At 40.4% G+C, this 23,781-nt stretch overlaps 1 protein-coding gene across 19 annotated transcripts in view; it reads right to left on the reverse strand.

Annotated features, from left to right (window-relative positions):
- The window catches only part of SCEL (sciellin), a 124,918-nt gene that overhangs the window by 58,970 nt on the left and 42,167 nt on the right, over positions 1–23,781 (reverse strand). For 18 of the 19 annotated variants that reach the window (XM_044927207.2, XM_025262726.3, XM_044927204.2 and 15 more), the window contains 4 exons: positions 10,959–11,039; positions 7,780–7,845; positions 5,525–5,584; positions 1,617–1,661 (listed from right to left, as the gene is read on the reverse strand). In XM_044927207.2, the coding sequence (XP_044783142.2) occupies positions 1,617–1,661; positions 5,525–5,584; positions 7,780–7,845; positions 10,959–11,039 (252 nt within the window). The remainder of the gene's footprint in view (positions 1–1,616; positions 1,662–5,524; positions 5,585–7,779; positions 7,846–10,958; positions 11,040–23,781) is intronic. The other variant, XM_044927200.2, reaches the window with a different exon arrangement.

Below are 23,781 nucleotides of genomic sequence, written 5' to 3' on the forward strand. Positions count from 1 at the left end.
GAGATAGGAAATAGAAGTTGTTTGGGAAAGATGAGCCACGATTCCTGAAATCACTTTATTCCAAACAGATTTTTTTCCTAGACTCAAATATTAAATTGCAGCGGACCTTGGAGAAAAGGAAAGAAGATACAAACTGGGGAGCCGCAAGCTGTAATAAGTCCATTGTTTGCATTGTTTGCATTCAAGAAATGTTATAGTATGAGCCAATATTTACAAAGCTGATCATGACATGTGGACGCCTGGAGTTTCAGGATCTCCTGAAAGTGTCCTGCAACTCTGGGCTCAAATTCTCACATTGCAATTGGAGCTGAGAAACATCCAGGCATCTGAGACAGGCACTCCCTCCATGTTTCAGAACCAGCTCCCTTCATGTATCTCTACCCGCCTGGCCTCATCAGACTGCGGAGTCTGATTCCTGATCTAATACCTCCTTTCTCTGTAAATTAAAAAAAAACAAACTGAAAAGCAGCAAATCGTAGTGAGTCGTTGGTTCAGTTCAGTTCAGTCAGTCGTGTCCGACTCTTTGCAACCCCATGAACCGCAGCACGCCAGGCCTCCCTGTCCATCACCAACTCCCGGAGTCCACCCAAACCCATGTCCACTGAGTCGGTGACGCCATCCAACCATCTCATCCTCTGTCGTCCCCTTCTCCTCCTGCCCTCAATCTTTCCCAGCATTGGGGTCTTTTCAAATGAGTCAGATCTTCACATCAGGTGGCCAAAGTATTGGAGTTTCAGCTTCAACATCAGTCCTTCCAGTGAACCCCAGGACTGATCTCCTTTAGGATGGACTGGTTGGATCTCCTTGCAGTCCAAGGGACTCTCAAGAGTCTTCTCCAACACCACAGTTCAAAAGCATCAATTCTGCAGTGGTCAGCTTTCTTTATAGTCCAATTCTCATATCCATACATGACCACTGGAAAAACCATAGCCTTGACTAGACGGGCCTTTATTGTCAAAGTAATGTCTCTGTTTTTTAATATGCTGTCTAAGTTGGTCATAACTTTCCTTCCAGGTGAGTCGTTGGTAGTCATTTATTAATAGATCATTTTTGTCAACACAGGGCATGAAAAATCACATCTCTTTATCATCAGATCTATGAACTCATTTGATATTTGCTTTGTTTCTCCTTCACTCTGGTACCTACTTATTTTGTGCATTAGTGGACCAAGTAACAGAGAGAAAACTAAAATTGCACTTCAAGCTTCAATTAATAAGATCTGTAAATTATGCAATTACAAATTATTCAAAATAAGCAGGTAATATTAACTAAGAAAATTAGTGGGTTTTGTAGTGATTAAACTAAAAGCATTCAGTGACCAAACGAAACTATTTACATACAAATATAATAGAATTGCAGGAAGATAAATGTGTTTATTTTTATAACTGCTTTACTAAACAATGGTGTATGAAAATCAATGACAGTTTATATTAGTATCTTTAAATTGTAATAACCATTTGTAACAATGATGAAATGAAGATTTCTGCAAGCTTTTTGTCTAAGATTTGTAGAACACTTTTGACTAGCCCAGTATATGGGTCCTCGTGCTCAAAACTACTGAAAAGTACCAAAGGGAATTCAGTAATAAAGCAAAAAAAAAAAAGAAAAGATCTTACCTATTCAAACTTTTGTTCATTTTGATGAGATTATCCAATTCTTCACTTTGGGAAGAGAAAGAATATCTCCATTCAGTAAAAGTCAGGGACAGATTCAGCTTAAAACAACTGTTTCTGAGTTTTCTGAAGTTCAACAAATATCCCACCTTCATCATCCATGAAAAACATGTCTATCTTCCAAAGCTCTCCTCAGACAGACCTTTCTGCAACAAATCTTTCCCAGTCCTTTTAGTGAATAGAGAGCCCTACATTTTTGGAAGCTTTGCAGTGTTTTGGGTTTTTATATCTCCTTTATGAAACTTACCTTGCTATACTTTGTAATGTATTAGGTTGGCTAAAAAGTTCGCTTAATTTTAAGTAAAAATAAGACGTGTTTTTCAGATTCACCAAGAATTTTATTGAATAACATATTCACTAACCAAACTTTTTGCCCAACCCAATGATAGTCACACAATTGTCTCCTTGCTTCTACATATATGAGTGTGAGTGTACATACAGAGAAACACAGACACATACACACATTCCCACACCACTTAAAATTTAGAACAGTTTTATATTGGATCTTCTTCAGTGCTTAATCCGGAGTTTTTCACACAGTAGATGCTTAATACAAGGTCAAAGTGCATCAAAAAATATAGGTATGTTGACTTATTATAGATTCTATCTTTGCATAATGTGCTTGCACAGAGAAAATTTTGGAAAACACTTGTTTATCAGTAAGTCTGGTCTCTTTCTGGAATTCTACTCTCCCTCATTCCAGGTCAGCTAGATTTGCTCTCCTGCTTTTGTATTTGAGAACTGTGAAGTCTATTGGCTGCTTCTTCAGGAGCTACCTGTTTAAGCCAAACCCCTGGGTTCTGGAATATTCCTTAGCTCAGCCCTCTCCCCCAAGAAGGCGGCCGGAGTGGATTTTCCTTCCTGTTTGCTCCTCACAGAACCTCCTCCCCTCATCCCTTCTATCCACCCGCTCTACCCTCATTTCTCTTGCCTTCCTCATCCAGTTTTCCAGTTCACAAATCTTGGTTCTCTCTTCTTCCTGCTCTAGAATCACACATTTTCCACACTTCCTCAATGTTCCTCTTTCTTCTTGAGTCATCACTGGTATAGACCAGGAGGCCAAGTAAGTAGGTAGTTAGACATTCAGGTTCCCAAGTCAGGGATACTTGGATTCCAATGCAGGCTTTACTGCTTATTACTTGGTGACTCTGGGTGAGTTGTCTAACCTCTTGCTCTCTCAATTTTTTCAGTTGCAAAGTAAGAATACTAATCGTCCCCACCTCAGAAAAGAACCAATAAGTTAATGAATAGAAAGCGATTAGCATGATGCCTAGCATGTCATAAACTCTCAATTAATTTTGGCAATTATCGTAAACAGTACCCAGTCAATATTAATGTTTTCATTTTTAAAATGCTTGCTATATTTATTTTTTAAACTGAATTTAGAGGCACCAAGACTTTGGCTCAGCTCTCGAGAGGTATAGTCACTGAGTCACTAATGTGCTTAGAGATGCCTGGTACAGCAGATCACCAGAATAGTTACTGGCATGGTCCTCTCAGGGACCTGAAAAACGTATTCAATCAACGGCCATCACAGAGATGAATCCTTTCAAGTAATATTGCGTATTCATTGGTAGAGCCAAAGGCTGAGAATAAATATAGAAATGTGAAAGTTGCTGATCCTGACAGAAAATGGATTAATGTTCTATCCTTGCATGGGACAAATGTTACCTAGACCCTAACACAATGCTATATTGTCATCTCTTATTTGAAATTCTACCTTCCAACTCTGAGGCTGCAGATCTGTTTCACGTCCCCTAGGGAAAGAGCAAGCTCTATACATTTTCGCTCCAAACCTTTCTGACTGGTGAGTCACAATGATGAGATTATCAGGATTTGGGGTTCCACAAGAAAATTAGCATAGATCATGAAAAGACACTCTGTGGGAAATTAAGTAAAATGCGGACTGCATTGTGAATGAAGAAGCTGGGCTTTAAAAATGGCATCAAGTTGATGAAAGCTTGGATATTAAGTTTCACCACTGCATTTGCATTAAATTAAATGCTCTTAGTCAGATAGGAGTAATAGTCCATTTCCCAAAGGAGTATTACAAAGCAACTCAGATAAACATAAAAGCTATATTGAGTCCCTACATATAGCCCAGAGCATCAGACATTTCCCCTGGTCCCCATCAAAGCAGCAGCTTCTCCCTGTGAAGAACGTGTCTGGCTGTGGAATTTGTGTATCCTGGTGAGAAAGAGGGGACAGGAAAGCTAATCCAACTGAAGCTCTCACTGTTTTTGTTTGACTGGTGCCAAACCGTAATTGCCCTTCGGCATCACTCACCTATCTCTCCCTTAAACAGCTGTCAAAAAATTATCCAGTCCAAAAAATGGTTCAATCCCCATAAAAATATTACCTCAAACAAAAATAAATAAATAAAATGAGAAATCTAGACACTTAGACAACAGAAGAAATGAAAATAAAAATTTTAGGATACTTTCCACTGTCTCTGTCCAAATTTAGACCATGTCCATGAGCTGCAGAGAAGAGCTCACCGTCACTTCTGTGACTTCTCTTCAGGTCTTTGAGCTGGCAATCCTAACAACCCTCTTAGCACTGCTAACTTCCACTGAACAAGGAAAAAAATTCTGTAGGCACAGGATTAAACCACGGAATGTTTATACCCAAGGTTTTCTCACTGGTCAGCATTGTCTTACCATTATCCACTATATAAACACTTCTGCTTTGCACAAAGCATTGTGTTAGACTTTGCAGATGACAGATGGTGAGAAAGACAAAATATCTGCTCTAGGAGATTAAAGAGATAACAAAGAAGATGAGACATTTACATAAATACCACAAAACAATACTAAATATGATTAGCTGTTATGTAACTTGAATAATAGGACTCTAATCGCTTAAGGAGGCAGAAGTCACATCTCACTGGGTCACTCACTTGGAAAAGACCTCACAGAGGCATTAGTATCTGATCTGGATCTTGAAAAATGGGTAGAACTTGAATGTATTGATACGGTGGCCTTGAGGCTGGAAAAGGGCTCATGAATAGAATGGTATAGACAAAAGGCAGAGGCTCTGGAAACTTCAGAAAGGAAGTAGTTTAATTTGGTATTGAATGTAGGATAAATGGAATTGGTGAAGTCCGAAATTGCTAAGGAATGTTAGGTCAGAACAAGGTTAACAAAGGCATTGCATGAAGTTATATGCAATTGACTAGGCCATGGGGAGCCAAGTGGAGTGATTTTTCAAGCAGAATCATAGAAAGAAAACTCCAGCAGTGATGGGTAGTAATGGTCTAGTGGGAGAAGAGACTGGAGGAGTGTCAGTCAGTCTGAATAGCTACTCTGGATAACCTGTGACGGAACCAATGAGGGTTTGAACTGGGTGAGACCATGGGTGTGTGCAGGGCACTTTAGACATTTAATCCACACATGCCTGGTACTACATAGAGGGGTCAAGATGAAGAATCAAAAATGATTCCAGAAAGGTGGGCTTGCCTGAATGAAAGAACACGGAGAAGACAGGAAATACCACGTTTGGGGAGGAAGTTGAAAATAACCTGGGGCGTTCTATATGGGGGTGCTGGGGAGATGGACAAGCACAGACCCGGGTCAGAACATACATACAGGACTGGGGGTTTGGAGCAAAGTCAGCACCATGAGCATCACTCCACAGAAGAGAAAGCGGAGAAAGAAGAGAGTCCGTCGGCATCAGTATTACCCATTTCTCAGGAACACTAATCTAGAGACTGACTCTTTCTTCCTTCAAATTATATACAATAAGCAGCATCAGGCTTTTGTTCATATTTGGAAGATTTAAAGGTACTGGCTAAGCATTTTTGAAACAGAGAGAGAAGAAAAATGCAAGTTCAAAACCTCTTGAGCGCTCACCCCTTTTTAGTTTTCTGAAGCGAAGTGGCCACTTTGACAATGTTCTCCAGATCCTGACTCCTTCAAACAATGAAAAATAAACTCATGTCAATGACAGTTGAGCTATGCTTAAAGGAACTAAAGTATCTGTGTTCAGTGAAGAAAGCAAAAGTCCATATGTTATCAGAAATTACTGACTTTAACTGAGTAACAATAGCCTATCAGGTCAGCTCACAGCACTCACACACATGCACGCCAGTCGCTCCGCCCGGGCATTGCCTCTGCCACCTAGTGCTCACTGAAATAATTACAGTTTCTCCTAAAGACGTGTATCAGCTATGTGCAAGTTACATATTTAAAAAGGATATGGGGGGGAAATTCAATTAACTGCACAAGTAAACACAGAGTATGTTCAGAAGCTTTTCTATCAACCAGAGAACATTATAATGTCACTTAGCAGACATTATACATTACATTATAATCACACTGAGCGTACATCCTTGGGCTTCCCTGGTGGCTTAGATGGTAAAGAATCCACATGCCAATGCAGGAGACCTGGATTCGATCCCTGGGTTGGGAAGATCCCCTGGAGAAGGGAATGGCAACCCGCTCCAGTATTCTTGCCTGGAGAATCCCACAGACAGAAGAGCGTGGCAGGCTACCACTCACGGGGGCTCAAAGAGTCGGACACGACTGAGCGACTAACAGTTTCAGTTTTCGAGGAACATTGAGCAACATATTCAGAAGATCAATTAACCCCTTATATAAGGTGAAAGTATCTGTCTTCTTAGGCTTCCAAAGGGAAAGAAAGTACATTTAAAACTGTAGGGTATGTGGAATCACCTGACATGTAATGGACTTAAATCTCTAGGTCACGAAAAGGAATAATTTTAGGTTTACCTGAATTAAGACCTGTGTTTCATAAACAATACTGTATAGAAAGTTAACAGAGTTCCATGAAGAAAGAATTTTGTAGTCAAGTAAACTGAGGAAACATAACTGACTTTTAGAGATTTGGAATGTACATATACGCACACTGAAGGCTCTGGAAATTCATGATAGAGAAATCTATTCTCCTGTGTTTCCTAAATGTGTTGGCTTTTAAATGCCTCTTTCCCAGAACATTCATTGATATCTTGTGGCACATGGGACATACTGTAGAAAATGCTGAGATACAACTGTACCTTAAGTCAGTAGGTACAACGTACTCCCCCAAAAGGTAAGGTATCTGCGTGACCTAAGTCTAAGAGTCATGGGGGATAATAAAGAAAAAAAAATACATAAAGTTTTGCACTTTGAAAAGTGTTTTCAGTTAAAAAAATTGTTTAAAATAAAGATTTATTATAATGGTTAAGATGGTAAATTAAGATGGGCTTCCCAGGTGGCTCTAGTGGTAAAGAACTTGCCTGCCAATGGAGGTAGGCATAAGAGACATGGGTTTGATAACATGGGTCGGGAAGATCCCCTGGAGAAGGGAATGGCAACCCACTCCAGTATTCTTACCTGGAGAAGCCCATGGACAGAGGAACCTGGAAGGCCACAGTCCATAGGGTTGCAAAGAGTTAGACACAACTGAAGCGACTTATCCCACATGAACAAGATGGTAAATTAATGCTGTGTTTTTTACCATAAAAAAAAAAACTGGTTTATCATATTGGTTGACTTATAAAATAACATTGTTCAGAAACTAATTTCAAAAATAGTATTTTTTCAAATAAATACATAAAGATACATCCAAAACAAATACTAAACCAGATGGGATGTTTAAGACAATAGGTGTAAACCAGGATTGTCATGGGGAAATCTTACTCAAAAGCATCAATACAATTTGTAAGCCTTTTACTGATGGTGCAGGAGAAGCTCAGTGCCCTTATCATACAGCCAATTCCAAGCAAAGGTTTTGTAGATGTTCAGTCAGATGACTGTATTTCCACCTATTCCCTTACACATCAACACCAGCTTATGTCATAGACTTTGGGACAACTGTTAGGAATAAAGAGAGATTTTCCTGTCTTAAGGGGTTTGATCTTATTCTGTTATCATATTCAGGGAATTTTGGTTTTTCTTAATGTAATACTTAGAAATAACAATAAAAGGAATAAAATTCTCTAAGTACATATAAAAATATTTATTACCCACTATTGAAGTCAGCTGGAAAACTGATTTTGTCTGTTTTATTAATTTCATGTATGTTTCAGTGTTCTAATAAAGCATACTTTATCATTTATACAATTACATAGATATAGATATAGAGATATCGGGATAGATCATTGTACCTTATATTTCTTTCAGCAGATCTGTTGGCTTCTGTATATACACTTGGTTTAGCTGGATATATCTGCCTATATTTTTCAAATTAAAGATAATGTCTGTTAGGTAAGAAAACACTTCTCTGTTAAATTTAAATTTATGAGAAAACATTTACATTCAAAGAGTTGAAAGTGTGCTTTCTGGAATAAGAGCACTGTGGAAATAAACTTCTAAATATGTTCATGTTCATTTATTTTAGTTTTCAGTCATCAATAAAGCACTTATCTTTATTAGATAAATACACTTACCTCTATTAGATAATGATACAAAGTTTTTAAGTAGTAAAAATCATGTTTTGTTAGGTGTCAGGAACATCTTTTTCTCAAAGACTCAACCCATTTGAATACTATCAAAAAATATGTTTGCTCAGATAATATGGTAAACACTTTCATTTTTCCAGCACATCCACCACATTGGGAATGACCACACTGAGTTGTTAGAATTAAATTTTACAGTGTTAGGTTCTGTAACAATTTGTGGTATAAGGCTTTTCTCAGCTTTTTTTCTAAGTATCTAATTGACCTACTTACACATTCTTGCTTGTTCTCAAGAAACTAAATTCAACTATTTTTTGTACTCCTGAGGACATGTGTTAATTACATAGGAAACACTTCCCTTTCATATTCTTTCATTAAAATCATCTTGCTGTGATTAAAGTAATCAGGGTTTAAAACATGCAAGTTGTCCTCATTTCATATTTAGGATCATTTGTGGAAGAAATAAATTAGAGTAGTAAAAACAGATTAGACCAGTTCTGATGAAATTTAGCTTCTTTTAAATCTATTCAATTCACTGCTCTAGAATCCAAGGTTTTGAATTCAGGAGGTACTAACACCAACTTTTTTAGCCCTCTGAAAAATCCAATTCACATTAATATTACATTGCTCAATACTGTCAAAGTAAAAGGAAAAATAATATAAGATAGAAAGCCTGAAAAGTTATTTTCAAGTGTATAATTATAACCATTGCGCAGATTAGAAGTCATAAATCTGGCCTATATTTTTCATTAATTCAATGAAGAAGAATTTTTTTAACATTAAAAAATATTATCCTCTCTTCCTAAGGACAAAATTTCAAAGATCCTGTGACATTTCAGTGAATAGAAATTCAGACCTGAGTTTTTAACACATTAAGTTGAATGCGTAAAGCTACATAGCCCTGTCACACAATCAGCATTTTCTGGCCAAAGTTATCCTTTTAATGAAAAACAGTTTTCCAAAAGTCCTACATGTTGTCAAAAAAATCACCATCAAAAAGTAAAAATACAAAAGAATCAAAGGCAGGCCATCAAGCAAATCAAATGTATTCAGTCTTCACTGAGACACCATTTTAAAAATCTCTTAACAATACATATACACAATGGAATATTACTCAGCCATTAAAAAGAATACATTTGAATCAGTTCTAATGAGGTGGATGAAACTGGAGCCTATTATACAGAGTGAAGTAAGCCAGAAAGGAAAACACCAATACGGTATACTAACGCATATATATGGAATTTAGAAAGATGGTAACAATAACCCTGTGTACGAGACAGCAAAAGAGACACTGATGTATAGAACAGTCTTATGGACTCTGTGGGAGAGGGAGAGGGTGGGAAGATTTGGGAGAATGGCATTGAAACATGTAAAATATCATGTATGAAACGAGTTGCCAGTCTAGGTTTGATGCACGATACTGGATGCTTGGGGCTGGTGCACTGGGACGACCCAGAGGGATGGTATGGGGAGGGAGGAGGGAGAAGGGTTCAGGATGGGGAACACATGCATACCTGTGGCGGATTCATTTTGATATTTGGCAAAACTAATACAATTATATAAAGTTTAAAAATAAAATAAAATTAAAAAAAAAAACAATATCGGAAATGTGCTGTGTAGGTCTTGGAAAATAGCTTGAGATTAGTAAACTGTTTAACAGCAACACATGGGGAGGTGCTGAGATCTCCGAATTAGTCTCTAAGTATTTGTTTCTAAGTATTAATTAGAGAGCACTGGAGATTCAAAATGGAAAATCAAGTCTGTCTTTTTTTTTTCTTGATTTGGAGGCAAGGTAATTATAATATTTTTCAAAATTTGTTATAGCTTTTAAATAAGTTACGAATGTCTCAATAAGACTAAAGAACTATCCAAAGGTATTTTCTAACATACGGGAGGGTTTGAACAGTAACACAAAGTTTTAAGAACATCTTTTGTTAGAAAATGTAGCTCTTAACGGGAATCTTTATTAGTTAAGAGATGTATGTGTGTGTGTGTGTGTGTGTGTGTGTATAAATATATACATATATATATTATACACATATTTGTTCTTGTTGCTGTCATTCAATAGCTAAGTCATATCCAACTCTTTGCAATATATATACATATCAATATATAAGCAATACATATACATATCAATAAATGGACTTCATTGTGGCTTAGTGGTGAAGAATCCACCTTCAATGCAGGAGACATGGGTTTGATCCCTGGTCAGAAAGATCCCCTGGGGAAGGAAATGGCAACCGGCAGTTTTCTTGCCTGGGAAATCCCATGGACAGAGGAGCCTGGCAGGTTACTATCCTTGGGGTCACAGAGAGTTGGACACAAGTGAGTGACTAAACCCCCACTGCCGCACATATATACATATATATTTATATACAGGGAGAGAGGGTTCCTTACATATTAGTTCCCAATACATAAAGTAGAGGACACCTGAGTATAAACATCTCCTGGGCGTGACTACTGCTTAGTTTCTATCTTGAAAGTCTGTTTCCATAGGACAGGTAGCAGCCATAAGTATCCAGCTGCTGCTGCTAAGTCACTTCAGTTGTGTCCGACTCTGTGGGACCCCATAGACGGCAGCCCACCAGGCTCCGCCGTCCCTGGGATTCTCCAGGCAAGAACACGGGAATGGGTTGCCATTTCCTTCTCCAATGTATGAAAGTGAAAAGTGAAAGTGAAGTCACTCAGTTGTGTCCAACCCTCAGCGACCCCAGAGGCAAACATAAATACACATTTGTGTGGGCAAACGGAATTAGAGCAGCTTTCCAAGTGCTTCTGCAGTGAACCTGCACAAAAAACATACCCATGCTTTGCACAAGTCACAATTCATATGGTGTCATTTCCTTTAAACTTCATTTTGCAAGAAATTCTGAAATGCTAGGTCTTACCTATTATCCTGCTTCAGCTGGTTAGGAGATGAAACAGCAGAACTGGGCTTTGGAGGAATCGGAGGGTGAACAGTTGGTTCCCTTTAGAACAGAAAACAGCAGTTCATTTCACCATGGAAACCAGGTAAATTTTAGCATCTATTCACCACATGCGTTTATTGTCTATGTGGAAATATCTCGTGCGTCTTACAAGCCCCGTGCATAAGCTACTGGAAAGGCTAGGATGTTTGGAGTTCTAAATTTTAAAGAAGTCAAATCTGTAAATTACAGGAGAGTTCATTTAATCAGATTTTTGGAAACCCTGTCCTTCCCAACTATAGCTTGAAACATTATGTGTACTTTAAACAGCTTAGTAATTTACTAGACTATCTCACTCAAGTTGTGATATTTTGGGTCAGCAGCACATGAACAGAGTAAATGTTTCCTGGGCTAAATTAACATATAAGCTTCTTTAGGAATTATGTCAACTATCAAGCTGCTATGGAAACAGCAAGAAAGGTTTTCAATTCCATAGACCTTAAGATGAAGTTCATTTGAAGCTCTTAACTAAATCCACCTTAAACATTGACAGCAGAGGCCAGTTTGATGCTGGCAGAGCTTATAAACACTGTCAGCCTAAACTTTCCAACAAAGCACCAAGACAGCCTCTGAAATGGCATGATTTGATCTCCCAGGAACTGAAGCAGGCAATTATGGACATGTTTGGGATGGAGTCAGCCCTTTACTCGGGTTTCCTGGTGGCTCAGTGGTAAAGAATCCACGTGCAATGCAGGAGATGAAGGAGACATGGGTTTGATCCCTGGGTTGGGAAAATCCCTTGGAAGAGGGCATGGTTATCCATTCCAGTATTCTTGCCTGGAGAATCCCATGTCCCACAGAGAAGCTTGGCAGACTACAGTCCATAGGGTCACAAAGAGTCAGACACAACTGAAGTGATTTATCACGCACACACACAGCACTTTACCCAGGGCATGTCACTTCCCTACCCCAAACTCCCACCCCAGTAGTTCGCCATAACCCTCGAGATAAATTCCATAGAAATACCCTGTGATCTCGACTCTGTACCTCTCTGGCTTCTGCAGTGCACTAGGGAGCATGGAGGCTCTGGAGTTGGGCTGCCTGAATTGCCAGCTGTATGACAAGGGCCTAAATTATTCCATTTCCTCATTTGTAGTAACCGTTCCAACAGCACTGTGGGGGTGTTGTTGGGACTGAATGAAATCATGCTTTTATTTAACACACTTATTGGTAGCTTTCTATGCATGAGGCACTCTACAAAGTGGATGATTTCCCTGTTTTCAGAAGGTTTTCAATACACAAATAAAATAAATGGCAGATGAAGAAAAGTACTAAGAAGAAAACAGTGAGAGAATATAGTGATGGTGTGGGAACACCTGCATGTGAGGTGAAATATAAGCCAAGACCTGAAGGAAGTGATAAACTGAGCCATGAGGATGTTGGAGAAAGAGTATCACCAGCTTTGAGATGGCATCTAACACTTGAAACTGGATGAGACCACCCAGGAAGTCAGCCTAGGTAGAGAAGGAAGAGGGCCAAGGGTGGAACCCCTGATCCCAGCAATATTTAGACATCAAGAATAGGGGGAAGAAACAGCAAAGGAATCTGAAGAGAAGCAGCCAAAGAGAAAAGAAGAAAAATACAAGGGTGTGGTGCCAGGAAGTCAAGTGAGACAAGTGTTTCCAGAAGGAGTAACTAGCCTTGCCAAATGCAAGACATTTGACAGATCAAATAAAACTGGGGTGGAGAGTTACCATGGTGTTGGCAATATAGGGGTCATTGATAAACCTGACGAAGGCAGTTTTGATGGAGCAGTAGTGAAAAAAAAAAACCTTCTAGGAGTGGATCTCCAAGAAAATGGGATGCAGAGGGATAGACATAGAGATTTCTTCTGAGGCACTTTGCAGCGAAGAGGGAAGAGAAAATTGGGAAGCTACCTGAAGGCTGGTAGGTCAATGAAGGGTATGAGAGTATGTAGATATGATGATGGAATGATCCAGGTAAGATGGCAAATTTGATGGTGCGGAAGAGTGAGCAGAAAATGCTTAGACGTGGGAAGCAAGGAGACTGAGGGCACATGCAGGAAGGTTGGTCTTGGAAGCACGGAGAGCGAGCTCATTGAATCCTCCCTTCAATCCCAGAGATAAGTATTCTACTTCTTTCTATTTTATAGATGAAAATATGGAGGCACAGAAAGTGAAAATAAAGACCCTGTGATGATACAGCTGGTAAGGGGCAGAGTGCGAAATCCAAACCAAGAAGTCTGGCTCCATAAACCATCCCCCATGATGCTGCCTCTCAAGGACTCTTTGGGCAACAGCAATGGCTCCGCTGAAGTCAGTGCTCATGGAACTAAAATAAGGTCAATAGCCATTGCTTTCTTTTGCCACGCTCAGTACTTCAGGGGCAGGAACAGATTGAACAGAGAGTGGATATAAGGAAGCTTCTAATTCAGCCAAGAGAGTGCAATAAAGACTGATGACAAGGGAGGAGAAGGGGTATGTGAGGAAGTGATTACAGTGAAGGACTGTGGGAGCTGAGATGGACATGGAGGGAACTGAGGATGTGAGGGGAGAAGGGCTGTGGAAAGACGATAGAACCAATGGACTGGTGGTTGTGGGACTGGGAAACTTCTGGCATCAGAGGACTGGAGGGACTGAACCAGAAAGTGTAGATAGAAAGTGAGTAGATGGAAAATGGAAGCCAGAAAAAGGAAAACTTTGAAGTGTATATGGTTTCTTCAGATCAGATCAGATCAGTCGCTCAGTCGTGTCCGACTCTTTGCGACCCCATGAATCGCAGCACGCCAGGCCTCCCTGTCCATCACCAACTCCCGGAGGTCACTCAGACTCACATCCATCGAGTCAGTGATGCCATCCAGCCATCTCATCCTCTGTCATCCCCTTCTCCTCCTGCCCCCAATCCCTCCCAGCATCAGAGTCTTTTCCAATGAGTCAACTCTTCGCATGAGGTGGCCAAAGTACTGGAGTTTCAGCTTTAGCATCATTCCTTCCAAAGAAATCCCAGGGCTGATCTCCTTTAGAACGGACTGGTTGGGTCTCCTTGCAGTCCAAGGGACTCTCAAGAGTCTTCTCCAACACCACAGTTCAAAAGCATCAACTCTTCGGTGCTCAGCCTTCTTCACAGTCCAACTCTCACATCCATACATGACCACAGGAAAAACCATAGCCTTGACTAGACGAACCTTTGCTGGTAAAGTAATGTCTCTGCTTTTGAATATGCTATCTAGGTTGGTCATAACTTTCCTTCCAAGAAGTAAGTGTCTTTTAATTTCATGGCTGCAGTCACCATCTTCAGTGATTTTGGAGCCCCCCAAAATAAAGTCTGACACTGTTTCCACTGTTTCCCCATCTATTTCCCATGAAGTGATGGGACCGGATGCCATGATCTTCGTTTTCTGAATGTTGAGCTTTAAGCCAACTTTTTCTCTCTTACAAGGGAAAAATCTGTGGGTGGCTGGGGTAGGGCAATGGACAAGATCACTGGAGAGGAGATCAAGAAAGTGAAAGTCCAGGATGGGAAGGATCCATTACACGAATTTGGGAATCACCATGCATTATGAGGGCTTCCCTGATAGCTCAGTTGGTAAAGAATCCATCTGCAATGCAGGACATGCTGGTTCGGTTCCTGGGTTGGGAAGATCCACTGGAGAAGCGATAGGCTACCCATTCCAGTATTCTTGGGCTTCCTTTGTGGCTCAGCTGGTAAAGAATCCGCCTGCAGTGTGGGAGTCCTGGGTTCGATCCTTGGGTTGGGAAGATCCCCTGGAGAAGGGAAAGGCTACCCACTCCAAGATTCTGGCCTTGAGAATTTCGAGGACTATACAGTCCATGGGGTTACAAAGAGTCGGACACGATGGAGTGACTTTCACTTTCACTTTCAGGCATTACGATGGGAGGAGTGTGGGGAAACAGTGAGCCAAGTGCTGAAGTCTCCACAGAGTGAGGGTGAGTGACTCAGAGACCTTGAGATGACTCCAGGGAAGGAGAGATGCTCACAAGGGAATGGCTTCAAGGAGGACAGGGAGTTTTAGGAAGGAGGGAGAAATAGAAATTAGAAATAAGGAGCAAACAGGATCCCTCCTCTTCCTCCAGACCGCACAGTGCATGGGATTAGAAGAAAAGCAGCTGTCACTGAGAAGGAGGCTGGGGGAGCAGGGTTCTCTGGGAGAACCCACCAAGGAGGGGAGAGATCATTCAGTCAGAGACAAGACTGAAGAGGAAAGAGTTTTGACGATAATGGATGACATATCCAGGAAGGTCTGTGGACCTGTTTGAGGGATTGGGATGGTTTGTAGGGCTGGGTCACAGAGAAGGCAATGGCACCCCACTCCAGTACTCTTGCCTGGAAAATCCCATGGACAGAGGAGCCTGGTAGGCTGCAGTCCATGGGGTCACGAAGAGGCGGACACGACTTCACTTTCACTTTCACTTTTCACATTCATGCATTAGAGAAGGAAATGGCAACCCACTCCAGTGTTCTTGCCTGGACAATCCAGGGAAGGGGAAGCCTGGTGGGCTGCTGTCTATGGGGTCGCACAGAGTCGGACATGACTAAAGCGACTTAGCAGCAGCAGCAGTAGCAGGCCTGGGTCAGGTTCAGTGATGCACGGAGCTCTGCAGGATGGTCCAGGTGATAAGAAATAATCTGACTGGGGTTCCCATAGGGATCCATGGCCACAGGGGTGGGGGCCATGATGAGTTAGTCCTGAAGCTTTTCCGGCTGAGTGTGGCAGTGAGTCCCTGGGTGAGAGACAGTGGAAGAGTGGACACAGAGCACAGTGGGTCTTCTGGTTCTTGTGTTGATGGCAGCTTTGAAGCCAGTGAGAGGGCAATGCAAAGCTTTAGAGCTCCGCCTGGCTTAGTGTAAGGGTTGTGGCTGCGGTTGTTTTCATGCCACGTGAACCCAGCGCGGTAGCGGAGCCAAACCACTGGCACTTCCTAACCCCATCCCACCCCACACCACAGTCTCTCTCCTCTGGGGCGTACCTCCTGCTCCTTCCACCTGGAGAGCCCTCCTTGCCCTTCAGCCTCTGGTTGAGGAGGTCACTGTGTGGAGTGGTACCCAGTGCTCTGGTGAACTCTTCTATGTCTCCCAGTAGTGCACCTTCTTCACAACACATACTGTGCTGGTCTGAATTGCACATAATTTGTTGTCTCCACCCTGGCTGGACCGAAAGTCCCTAAAAGGATAGTTGCACGCCAAGTACTAGGATTGTACATGATGTTGGTGCCCAATAAAGATGTGTTGGAAGAGAGAGTGATTGGCTGAATTTTTATTTGGTATGAAGGAAAATGGGTACTGAACAGGAGTCTAAAGCTTTGAAAATCTGTTCAAGGTTACCTGTCCCATAGAAGTCCACTGTCCGTTGTTGACTCCACTACCAAGTACCTGCTGGCTCAGCTGGTAAAGAACCTGCCTGCAATGCAGGAGACCTGGGTTCGATCCCTGGGTTGGGAAGATCCCCTGGAGAAGGGAAAGGCTACCCACTCCGATATTCTGACCTGAAGAACTCCATGGACTGTATAGTCAACAGGGTCGCAAAGAATCAGACACAACTGAGCGACTTTCACTTTCACCGAGTACCTGGTGGACGCTGAGTGCTCAGATGGTTATTGTGTAATATGATATGCCTGCAAAAAGTAATTTACAGGAAACACTCTCCCCATTTTGACCTAATGTTAGATTTCACAATTAGATGTTCTTTTACTTGTATTGATTGTCATCATCTTCTCTTCTCAAAACATATCCCTGTGTTGCAACAATGTAATGTCACTCAAATGATAATGTGTCTTTCATGCATCTGTGTTGATTAGCTGGTTATGTGCGTCTCTTCCAGGGACAGAGGAAAGGATAAGAAGTTGGTCGGCCCCAGGTATTAATGAGTCTACACAGAGCACTGGATATCTGAAAACAGGCAGGAGAGTAGTAACAAGATGGAAAGGAGGTTTACAAAAAGGGATTCAAGGGATGGTGCCCAACTTTGCTTATGCCAGAATCACAGTGATAAAAAGCTAAATTTCTTCCATGTAAAGTGGTGCTAAGTCACTTCAGTTGTGTCTGACTCTTTTGTAACCCCATGGACTGTAGCCCATGAGGCTCCTCTGTCCATGGAATTCTCTAGGCTAGAATGCCGGAGTGGGTTGCCATTTCCCCCTCCAGGGGATCTTCCCAACCCAGAGATTGAACCCTTGTCTCTCATGTCTCCTGCATTGACAGGTGGGTTCTTTACCACTAGCCACACCTGGAAAGCCACTAAGCCCTCAAAGAGACCAGAAAAGACTGCCTGGGTGTGTCTGAGAGGCAGAGATGAGTCGAGAAAAAAGGTCTGGGTGTAAAGGAAGGAGATGGTTTGGGGAAATAAAAGTCAGGTGTACATTTGTGAAGGCCAAGAAAAGCAGAGAAGCGAGAATAATGCATTTACACCCCTGCTGGGCTGGGCCAGGGCAAGGCCACTCTGACTTCAGTCCATCTCAGAGGAGCTTTTTGCATCTCCTCAGTGACAGTCACAGATGACAGAACCCCGGCCCTGGGGGCAATGAGAGGCGTCATTCAAGCTGAGCCAGGAGCTTGAGGCCATGCCAAGCGGGGGCTTTAGAATGCGAGAGCGAGGCAGGAAGCTGTGGCCTGGAATGTTTCAAAGAGACAAAAACAAGAGACATTCATGTGGAATGATCCTGTTTGAACACCACTTTGAGATGCGCTGTTTAAGCCCGGATCAGTTGACCCTGATTCTGCCTCTGTCTTTCCTTCCAGCCTGTAAGACCTTCCGCAGGGTTGATGACGCCACACTGGCTGCTATAATTGTAAAAAATAACCTCCAGGAATCAAAAGGCAGCTTTCCTGGGCAACATTTGAAAACCTGCAGATTGTAGCCCGAAGGCCAGAGCTAATAGAAATATCACTGTCAACCTGTTTATGTTCCCTCATTTCCATAAGCTCCTGCAAAGGTCACTTCTTTGTATTATGGCTTTTTTGGAAAACATGCCTGGCTCTGTGACTTGTGTTCCAGAGTGACTTTGTGAAGAACATTTCTATGACTCAACACAGGTCAGGGTTGAAAGAATAATTGACTCTTAAAAACGGATGGTGAGTTTTGTTTTCACTTCGGATTATGCTTAGCTGTTGTAGCCTGCCAGTAGAATTCTTATTCCAACAATAGCAAAGGAAATGGAACTTACATTTTTTGCGTTTCAGTAACATGTCAACTTGTCCAAGTTGACATACTTCTCACATACTTTATTTAGTCCATATATCTATGCTGTGGAATATGTGTGTATGTGTGTGTGTGTGTGTATATATATATATATACTATATATAGAATTTATTTTTTCACTGAGTCTCATAAAAGGTAAGCAATTCGCCCTGGGTCACACTGGTAGTAAGTGACTCAGCCAAGGTTCTAACCCAGTCTTACTCATGTCTAATCCCATGCTTTCTCCTCTATATCAGGCGTCCCTTTGGTCTGTGGCCTGTTAGGAACTGGGCTGCAGAGCAGGAGGTGAGTGGTGGGCTGGTGAGTGAAGCTTCATCTGTATTTACAGTTGCTCCCCACCACTCACGTTACTGCCTGAGCTTCACCTCCTGTCAGATCAGCAGAGACACAATAGATGTGATGCACTTGAATCATCCTGAAACCATCCCCCCTCCCAAGTCCATGGAAAGATTATTTTCCACACAACCTGGTACAAAATGCTGGAGACTGCTGCACTCTATTGTACTGTATTAAACCATTATCCTTCCAGGTATTTCCAATGAAAATATAATAACAGTAAGAGATCCTGCATTATTTGCTTGCCCAAAGGTATCAGTTCAAAAGCACTTATTCCACAACTGCCCTAGTTATTATGTTAGGACATATAACAAGCAAAGTTGGGCATTCAAGACTAGAAAAGGTGTGATGTGGTCCATGGTCTCAAAGAGCTTGCAGAATGCAAGGCATTCTAAAGATTCCAGAGAATAATCTTTCGATTATTTGTTCAAAAGCACGATTGCTCTAACAGTGTCTTACTTTCAGTGGCCAGGGACCATTTTAATGAACCACACCACAACAAAGAGCATGGACTGAACAAAAATTTCAGAGACCTAGATTTTAGACTAGTTTTGCCACTGAGTTCCAGTTTGATCATGGAAAGAACACTGATCCTCTCTGAAGAATCTGCTTCTTCATTTATAAAAGGATGAGACTGGCTCAGATCTGTGGCTGGCAAACCACTACATGACCATGAGAAGGCAGAATATTGCAAGGAATCTTCAATTCCACAGTAGTCATGAATACTACTTGCTATGCACTAAGTACCCTGAATATTCATATGCTGCACTTTCCAAATGTATGAATATTCAGTTGTGGTTAATAACATTTAAATAGCATAATTTAATATAAGAGCACAAATAAACTTTAGCTTCCAGTGGACACAGAGGGATAGAAATTTTCAAGTATTGCTGAATCCATAGCAGCACATTCTGAATTAACTTTCTCCTAACAAATCCTGACTCAGGTTTATGTTTTAATGATTTTGAATAAATATAATTGGTATTCTAGGAATTTCAATACAATTTTAAAATCACTATACTTTGACATTTTACTGAGCATTTTAGACTCTTAGGTTTTGCAAAATGGCTTCTAGTTAATACAAGAAGATGTTTGTTGTGATAAAAATTAAATATAATGATTTAATTTAGGGTGACAGCAAACTTCATAGAAGGTTTGGTACTAATAGAGTTAAAAATGTTGCAGCATAATTAGAAAAGCTACATTTTACCATTTATAGTTACAGATGGAAAAATATAACTGTAGTGCAAGGTTGCCATAGCAACCCACTTCTCAATCAGAATTTTTTTTCCTCCTTCATATCTACCAATCAGCTAAGTGGAAGTGAAAACCACTGAAAGAGAAGATTGAAACAAATATGGATGAGAAATTATGAAAGTATGTAGCAAGCATTTCACAATATGGTGATTTCCTGCATGTGTTTCCACTACTTTAATTTTATCAGATATTATACAATTTATTTGCTGTCTTTGGAAATGATTGCAGAAAAAAACACATTGGTTTTTTTTTTTTTTGCTGGTGCTGGTGGTTTGCCTTATTGTTTCTCCAGAATCACTATAATGGGTAACATTGTAAACATTCATATTGTTTAAGCAAATGCTACCTAAATCTGGATTCCAGGAGGTTCTTAAATGAGCTTCATATGCCATCAAAGCACAGTATCTCTGCATCACCTAAATACAAAGGCATATGCACTTAAATTTACCGTAAACAGAATACCAAGAGTTAAAGGTGGGTTCTAAAATCAGAAGCGACGTTAATATTAACTTTCTAGAAATGCTGCATCTGTACTTTATTGTGATTTGACTGAGCACTTCTCACGAATGGCACCTATTATCCACACCATCGGCTCAAGTCCTGGCATATGTTATCACTCTTTTAAAGACTCAAAGATGAGAAAAAGTTTAAGAACTTGAGAAATTAAGATAGACACTAGTGATTGCTGACAAACTGCTTTGCATCGGTCTTTCTGATAAATTTTAAAATGAAACATGTAGAAAGGAAAAACTTTCACTGGCTCTGACCTTCTAATAATTTTCCATATTGATGACACATGTATTTCTATGTATTTCAGAATCTCGAATACATAGAGCTCAAATTACATTACACCAAAACATTAAAACAGAAGTGATATTCTGAAATGATGAAAGGGATTTGAACATGGGAAAGGGGATAAACCAGTGATCACAGAGGAAGGAGAGACAGATCAGCATAATGAGGAACAAAAGTTGCAGAGCTAAAATTTGATTCAGTCCTGATTAAAATGAAAAGAAACTATAGGTTCTGATGGCAGTTGAAAAGAGGATTTCAGAGGAAATAATCTTGTTGACACAGGCTGACAGGCTTCCCTGGTAGCTCAGCTAGTAAAGAGTCCACCTGTAGTGCAGGAGACCCCAGTTTGACTCCTCGGTTGGGAAGATCCCCTGGAGAAGGGATAGGCTACCCACTCCAGTATTCATGGCTTCTCTCGTGGATCAAATGGTAAAGAATCCATCTGAATGCGGGAGACCTGGGTACAATCTCTGGGTTGGGAAGAACCCCTTGAGGACAGCTTGGCAACCTGCTCCAGCCAGTATTCTTGCCTGGGGAATCCCCATGGACAGAGGAGCCTGTCCTCTGACAGAGGCGGGCTACAGTCCATGGGGTTGCAAAGAGTTGGACATGACTGAGTGACTAAGCACAGCTCACACAGCACATACAGGTTGGTCATTCAAAACCCTGTGCTAGAGTTTTCCCTTCTCAACAAGAGAAAAAAGAGATCAGAGAACATTTATATCCAAGGACTAAGGAGTTACCTTAGCAATCAGCTAGAAAGAGTTTTATTTAAGTTCAGAACTTAACCTGCTGTGTCTTACTACCATGAATTACAACTTCTTTCTCTACTTGTTTTATCAGAAAGAGGGCAAGAGACTTTCAGAGATATTTGATTCTTAATTCCAAAATTTTGTTTGATCACCAGATCTTAACCTTCTCATTGCAAGACTAATGTGTGTCATACATAAAATGATACTTGTTGTAAGAAATTGCTTTTTTCTTTAGCTCTACTATATAGTTATATTAGAAAATTTAACTTGCTCATTTAAAATCTAGTTGAATTCACCAACATGAGCTTGAGTAGGCTCCAGGAGTTGGTGATAGACAGGGAAGCCTGGCGTGCTGCAGTCCATGGGGTTGTAAAGAGCTGGACACAACTGAGTGACTGAACTGAACTGAATTCACCAACCTTATGTTAATTATATAGACAGAATGAGATGTAGATATATTTCTAGATGTAGCTATAGAAATATCAATGGCTGTAGACATAAACACAGACTTGTAGAGTTATAGGTATAGATATACATATAAATACAGAGAAAAGTGTGATATTATGGGTTCTTCTGTCGATTAAAAAAAAAGCTTAAGACCCTTTGGGTGTAGCTTATATCATGCCTGTAACAGATTTTAATCCAAACACAACAGCAATACAAGTTGTCAATCCAAACACAACTAAGTTTGGTTCTTCCACACTATGTAAGTCAAGAAAAGGAAAACTGAGGAATGGGGTAGTCCGTGGGGTTAAAGATCACAGAGAGGTTAGAGGGGAAAAACATTCAGGAAAATGACCTCTCCTTGTAATAACTGGGAATGGGTGTGTGGGAGAAAATGAAATCTCTGGGAGATTTGGTGATGGAAAAATGAAGGTTCACAAAATGAAGAACAGAAACGAGAGTGAGTGTTGGTATTAAGGGGAAATTCTTTTGCAGAAGAGGAGAAAGGGGAGAAAGGGAGATGGAGACCAGTGAATAAGTAAAGGTAGAAGGGAAATAAAGTTAGCATTGGCTATTAGCTAGTATTAAAAATCACAGTTCTCCATTTTTATTTGTTCCTGACCTATTTCCATCTTCTTTTTGTTCTTCTGGGGACAAAGATCTCTTTTTGAAATCTTTGATTCCTTTCATCATTTAATAATTGCTTCTAGTTTTTGGCTTCTGGTGAAAAGGCTACTTCTTAGCCCCGAGAATGCACTGGTATTAAAGGTGAGAAACAGAAGCAGTTCTTGGAGCTGTTCCAAAGAAAAGCACTTTAGGAATCAAAGGCATTGCTACACTGCTATTATTCTCTCCTTTCCCTGAAAGCTTGGGATAACATTAGCTCTGATCCTCGAAGAGAAGTCATTTGGTCTAGCCATTCTATTAATAATCTGTGACTTTAAGAAAGGAGTGGATATTTAAATTCATCAACCTTATCCAATAATCTTCTCACTCCCTTAAATCTGGTGCTAGGCATCTGATCCAGAAATCAGAAATAGAAGCATTGTAACTAATTTTATCTTCCATGTAAATCACATCCAGCTATGCATAAATTGTAAGGGCATATAGCCAGGCAGTATCAGTTCTGTTCAAACAGATCCATAGCTGAATGTGCACTGAGCACGTATGATGGTGGTACAGGAATAGCCCTTTCGTATCTTTACACAGTTACATAACAGATGCTTATTATGATGATAATTCACATGAACAATGGAATACCAGATAAAAGATAAAAATAAGTTATTTGGGAAATTCGTCATAAATGTTTCTAAGTATTTTGTCTATCAAGACAAAATTGGATGGAATATACAGTGGTATCTTACAATAATAACTTGGGTAGTTCCATGAAAGGTACCACTCATGGAGAAATATCTAAACACAGCCTGAGGAGAAAGGAGGTTATAATTAGAGACACAATCCATATTTGGCAGTTCATATAATTGGAAACCACCCACAGGTTTAAAAATATGAACAGGTTTAAAAAGAAAATATTTTAAGAGAAGGTTGGTATAATTCCAAGCTGTGATTATTCAACATGTCCAATAATTTTATACATATGTTATACACATATAATATAATACATATGTACACACACATATATACAGATGAAGCCACGGGTATGAAAGACAATTAGAGTTCTTTTTGTCTATTAGTCAACTAAGGTTATTTATGTCCTTATAGATTCAAGTTAAATTATAAGACATTTATTTCCAAATATACCTATTATTTGGGAAATTAAAGCCACATTAAAAGCCTGTGCAACAGATGAAAACTTTTGGAAATAAAACAGTCTCATATGAAACAAGGGCACTGCTTCATACCCTTTCTCCAAGTGTTGGATTGGGAAAATGAATCCCATTTAAACATGGAAATATTGGGTGAAGATATTCTAGAGGTTGATGACACGAAAATAATTTTGGAGACCTAAACCAAAACCACCTTG

Source organism: Bubalus bubalis, chromosome 13, assembly GCF_019923935.1.
Source record: "Bubalus bubalis isolate 160015118507 breed Murrah chromosome 13, NDDB_SH_1, whole genome shotgun sequence".
NCBI classification, from domain to species: Eukaryota; Metazoa; Chordata; class Mammalia; order Artiodactyla; family Bovidae; genus Bubalus; species Bubalus bubalis.